This window comes from Bos mutus, chromosome 19 (genome assembly GCF_027580195.1).
Source record: "Bos mutus isolate GX-2022 chromosome 19, NWIPB_WYAK_1.1, whole genome shotgun sequence".
Lineage (NCBI taxonomy): Eukaryota > Metazoa > Chordata > Mammalia > Artiodactyla > Bovidae > Bos > Bos mutus.
In genome coordinates, this window is record NC_091635.1 from 47,812,249 (window position 1) to 47,817,553 (window position 5,305).

A 5,305-nucleotide genomic window follows, 5' to 3' on the forward strand; every position below is an offset into this window, starting at 1 on the left:
AAGGAATGATGCTAAAGCTGAAACTCCAGTACTCTGGCCACCTCATGTGAAGAGATGACTCATTGGAAAAGACTCTGATGCTGGGAGGGATTGGGGGCAGGAGGAGAAGGGGACAACAGAGGATGAGATGGCTGGATGGCATCACTGACTCGATGGACGTGAGTCTGAGTGAACTCCGGGAGCTGGTGATGGACAGGGAGGCCTGGCGTGCTGCGATTCATGGGGTCGCAAAGAATCGGACACGACTGAACTGAACTGAACTGAACACTACCTGAAGGGGAGAAACATAAGTGGAAATTGTAGGAGGCCATCCTCCAGTATCTTTCCCAGGGAAGGTCATACTTTGGCAATCAGAATGGCAGGTAAATGGTGAAATTGATTGGAAACTTTTTAGAGGTATGCTCATGAACCAAAGGAGACTGGAAGGGTTTGGGATGAGGATGACCAGACAGTGACAGAAGATTTCAATGCTAATATTCCTTCATTCCTCTGCACAGACGGGTGAGGCCACATGACACTGGGCTTATGAGATGTACAAGAGCAGTGTTGGTGACAGCGAGACACAGATATGGAAGACCACATTTCACACTCATCAGGCTAACTGGAGGAATCTTGATGGAAAGAAATGAACTGAGAACTCGATTCTTAGGAGAGATAAAGTCAATCCCATCCATGATTTTTGTCAGAATCTTTGGGAGACTAAGATTTAGCTTATGTCTCAGGGAAGTTTCAATGGAAGGTTACATCCTCAGAGTTCATCTCCTAACTGTATCCTAACTTCAAATCACGTCAAGATAGCAGCTGGCACTTTCCAATTCCTGTCACCCACATCCCAGGGAACAGGATGGCTCTCCCGGAGGTAGGCTTCCTGCTAGATGTCGGTGTGCTGCCTTAGAATGGGGTATCCCCACCCTTGATCCCGCTCCTACTCCTCTGGAGTCTTGCCCTAATACAGCTGCTGCAATAGGCCTACTACTACATGCTACATCCTCATTCATTTTGTTGTTTGACAAAATCCTCTTTACAGGACACTTGAGAAAATATTCTCGAGCCTTCTGCCCTGTCTAGAGACAGAGATGTGGAAGGAGGAAAGGAGCTAGCTGGGAGGAACTTGAGTCTGATCTATTGGTTTTCTGAGTGCCCTGTATTCATGCACCCACTGCAGAGCACACATATGGTCCTGCTAGCCAAAGAAGATCCACCAGAATGCCTAAATGGAAAGACAGACACAGCCCAAACTATGCCACAGATTTAGTTTATTTTGAACACAAGTGTTTTTAGAAAGCAGCCACTGCACCATTTTAGATCTTTATCCTCCAGGGCTACAATTCCAGGCAAAGGAAAGAGCAAGGAATGGATATGGAAGCCTTGTTATGCCAAGCATCGAATTTGTGGGTTCATAAAAAATCTTCAGGTGCTGTTCTTCAGGCATGCTCAATCACTGTTCAGTCCAGCTTTCCCAAGGCCACCAGAGCCAACCTTCTAAAAATACAAATTTGATCATGACATTAACTGTGCTTAGAAACATCCAGCAGTTTACCAAACCCTTCAGCAGGAGGCTCTCTCTGCTCACTGGACTCTGGCATGGATGGCCCTCCACCATCCCCCTGAGATGCTGCAACCCCTTCCTGCCACCACCACTTCCTCGTCTCCAGTGGAAGACCCATACTCCTCCCACCCTCTCAACTGCCCTGCCTTCCTCCTGCGAACTTTCTGCACCCTGTATTCTCTCGCTCAATGTTCTCTACTCTCTGACAACTTTCCCAATCTCTCTCCCTTGAGGTAAAGCCCATAACCCCTCTCTTTCTCCCACAGATTGGACGAGAAATCTGTACAAGGACTGGTCACCCTACGTTTAGATTATTTATCTATGTCTGTCTCATTTATCCTGTTGTATCTGTCTTTTTGTTTCAATTCCTGAACAATGCATGCCTGACACAGGAGATACTCAATCCCTAGGGATTCCCTTTCCCTTCCTTCTTCCTCCCGGGGTGTTCCATTTTCCAGGAAGAGTTAAATCCCTTTGGTGAGGAAGGAGAAATAAAGTGAGAAAACCTTGGTTAAGAATGACCTGTGAATCTGTATCATGGATACTTGTCTCAACTGAACCGATCAGTGTTGTCCTGGGACAGGGCTCCTCGTTTAGGATGAGGCCTCAGATAATGTGGGCCAGCTGTCTTTTGGCCATGTTTCCAACCCCCTTCTCTGGGAGTTTTCCAGACTCTCCCATGCGGTGGACATGTGAGCAAAGCCCACTTGAGAGTTGGGTGCACCCCTTGGCCAGCTCTTGCCTGATTTGTACTCACTTTGAAGACAGCAGCTTTGCAGACATGACCACACCCATTGCTGCAGCATTTCGCTCTCCCAGGACAGGAATAATCTCCTGAGCACATTTCAGCACAAATTCCCACAGTACCTTTGGGCACCTCTGGGCAGAATCCAGGTTTCCTTTGTCCTGAAACACAGGATGGTGTTTGGCGTGTGGCGCAGTCACTAAGACAGGCCTGAGGACAGACGCTGGAGGCCTGAAGCCTCCATCACAGGCAGGACTGCTGCCTCTTCTGTTGCTTCCTTTGTGCTCTGGACTCCTCCCCGAGCCTCCACTGCTCCTCTGCCATGGAGCCCACAGTCTGTGCCTTAGGAGAATGCTCCCCTTTCTCTGAAGGCTGCTCGGGTCTCAGAAGATAAGAAACCTGCACAGTCATAACCCTCTTCTTCCCACTTTATAAGAAGATTCTAGAAAAGCCTCTGCTTACAGAGATCACCATCCCCTGCCTCACACATTCCATTTGTCCCCCAACTTCCTCTGGGGTCCCACTCACAAGGCCCAGGTCCTAACTAGAGAGAAAACGTACCCTTTACCCCCAATTTCTAAGCAGACCCAACCCAGTCTGATAGGGAGAATGGGACACACAGGATGAGTGCTCATTTAGATCAAAGAAAAGGCATCTAATCAATGCCAATCCCCACTCTGCTGTGGGGACCTGGTTGCTTCCAGGCAAAACCACCCTCAGGTCTAACACTGGGCTCTGAGCCTTCTCTGCTGTCAGCTAGGGTCCCCTCAGCACCCTCACCTTTGACAGGAGACTTCTGAGCCCAGGCCACCTCCAGCCCCATGACGAGGAAAGCCAGCAGAACAAAGACGGTGCCTGTCTTCATGTTGGCCTCTGGTGTGGTGCAGGGGCAGAGCCCAGTCCCAATTTATACTCTCAGTGTCACCAGAAAAGAGGGTGAGGTGAGAGGCAGTAGAACAGGAAGAGTATTAAAATGTAAGCTCTCCAGGGAGTGTCCCAGGATATTCTAGTTTCTTTGTTCTATTTCACAACTGTTTTCAAGGATTAGGGAATGGTTTCTTGGATATGCAAATACAAAACTTGAGAGTCTGGGAACATTTTTTAGCCTTTCTTTCCTTGCTCCATCACAACTTGACTTTGGTCCCTGGTCCCTTTAGGAACCATGGCCAAAGAAAAGAATTCTCTCCATGTAACTTAGAATTGCACAGTGAGAGCTGAAATTTTGAAGCTAGGCATTGTGAGGGCCCATCTGGGGTCTCCAGCAGGTCCAGTTACACAAGGATGGTAAACGTGTGCTTTGGAGCCTCAGCTAGGCATGAGGGTGGAACCACAATGGTAGTGAAATCAGTCATCTAAGGGGATGGATATTGCAAGATCACAAGCTGGCTGGAGCCCTTGAGATTTGAGAGACATGGTCTATCTTGATGGCTGGTGGTCTCTGAGGCTACCCTGCTCCATACCAAGAAATTCCTGGAGAGAAGGCTGAGTGGGTGACCTACATGAGCAGAACTACAGGAGAAAGACACGAAAGCCTCCTCAGGGGTCTGTGGAAGGAGCCTGCCCACTTTCCCATCCCAATTACAAAATCTCTGAGAGAGGCATATGCAGGTAAAAGCTGAATGACCGTGGAAATGAAGAGAAAGCGACTTTATCGTTGGTGGTCAGAGCTCAGATAAGCACCTTAGGACCTCCTGTGGGGAAGCCTGCTACCCAAGAGCAGAGAAAGACTAAGCCAGCCAAGAAAGGAGGATTCAGCCTGTCGTCTCAGGCAGAGAGCTCACATTAGCATCTGGGAATCTCAGCATGTTCAAAGGATACAAGCCCCCAGGAATGACTCCTTGGTCTGAAGGAGGGACCAGGGTTCCCAGGCAGTGAGCTCAGTGTGGGGTGGAGATCAATGGCCCCACCCAGCACAGCAAAGGGGAAGCCCTGATCCAAACCCAAGATGGCTGGCTGGACCCCAGGATGCTGTATACTGTAGCCCTGATTGTGGGGCCAGGGCTGGACAGCTCCAGACAGCTTGCAGGAGAGTTTGGAGCTACACTGTTGGCAAGAGAGGACTCTCGAATTCCTCTCAAAAAGTGAGCTGGACTTGATCACTGCCATTGAGTTAACATAATCTGTCAAAGTTCTTTTTCACACAACAAACACCTGATTGTGGTCAATAATTCCAACAATACAGATATATCCTGAGTAACCTTTCAGGAAGCAATCAATATTACCTATTTTAATCAATATTTAATCAATATGACCTATTACCTATCAATATTTGCTATGTATTTTTCCATGCCCTTTTCTTATGCTTTTATGTACACATATATGTATATATACAAATATATACTTTTTTGCAGAAATATTTATATGTATTGTTTTGCTTTATTCATGTAATGTTATGTCTTAGAGCATTTTCTAGGTTAGTAACCTCTTTTTCTTTTAAAAAATTCTGTTATATGAATGGTTTATAATTTATTTAACCAAACTTCAATTTTTGACATTTAGCAGATTTGGAGATTTCTTGGTTATCAAATAATTTGCCATGAATGTGTATCATATACTTTGTAATGCTTCTATATATAATATACAATATGTAAAGATAACTAAGACCACTACATGTAAACAGTGAAAGTGGTTAAGACAGACAATCTTAAGGGTTCTCATCACAAGCAGAAACATTTTCTTATATTTCTTCACTGTTGTATCTCTATGAGATGATAGATGTTCACTCAACTTACGGTGATAATCATTTCACAATGGATGTAAGTCACATCATTGAGTTTTATACCTTTAACATGTACAGTGCTATATGTCAATTATATATCAATAAAGCTGAAAGGAAAAAAAGAGAGACCATACAATCTACACTTCCTTCCACAGCAAAGGAGGCACAGATTTCTCACATACTGATCCAGTGCATTTGTAGCCTTGGTTCCCAAGTTAAATTTTTTAAAAATTTTATTTATTTATGTTTTTCTTGAAGTATAGTTGATTTACAATGCTGTGTTATTTTAGGT

General features: G+C 45.6%; 1 protein-coding gene across 1 annotated transcript; it reads right to left on the reverse strand.

Moving 5' to 3' along the window:
* Nucleotides 1-1,247: 1,247 nt before the first annotated feature.
* LOC102286772 (WAP four-disulfide core domain protein 18) lies at nucleotides 1,248-3,265 on the reverse strand. Its single transcript, XM_005899661.3, has 3 exons — nucleotides 3,075-3,265; nucleotides 2,307-2,455; nucleotides 1,248-1,482 (listed from the first exon to the last, which is right to left on the reverse strand). Exons 1-3 carry the CDS (start codon nucleotides 3,157-3,159, stop codon nucleotides 1,435-1,437), a joined length of 282 nt encoding a protein of 93 aa, XP_005899723.1. The 5' UTR covers nucleotides 3,160-3,265; the 3' UTR covers nucleotides 1,248-1,434.
* Between the last annotated feature and the right edge of the window lie 2,040 nt (nucleotides 3,266-5,305).

What these genes read in the sequence shown, in the direction of transcription:
- LOC102286772 (XM_005899661.3), bottom strand. Translation starts at nt 3,159, where the DNA reads ATGAAGACAGGCACCGTCTTTGTTCTGCTGGCTTTCCTCGTCATGGGG. An exon ending in TCAGAAGTCTCCTGTCAAAG is followed by an intron (nt 2,456 to 3,074) that starts GTGAGGGTGCTG and finishes CCTGTGTTTCAG; the next exon opens with GACAAAGGAAACCTGGATTC. An exon ending in GCAAAGCTGCTGTCTTCAAA is followed by an intron (nt 1,483 to 2,306) that starts GTGAGTACAAAT and finishes TTGTATTTTTAG; the next exon opens with AAGGTTGGCTCTGGTGGCCT.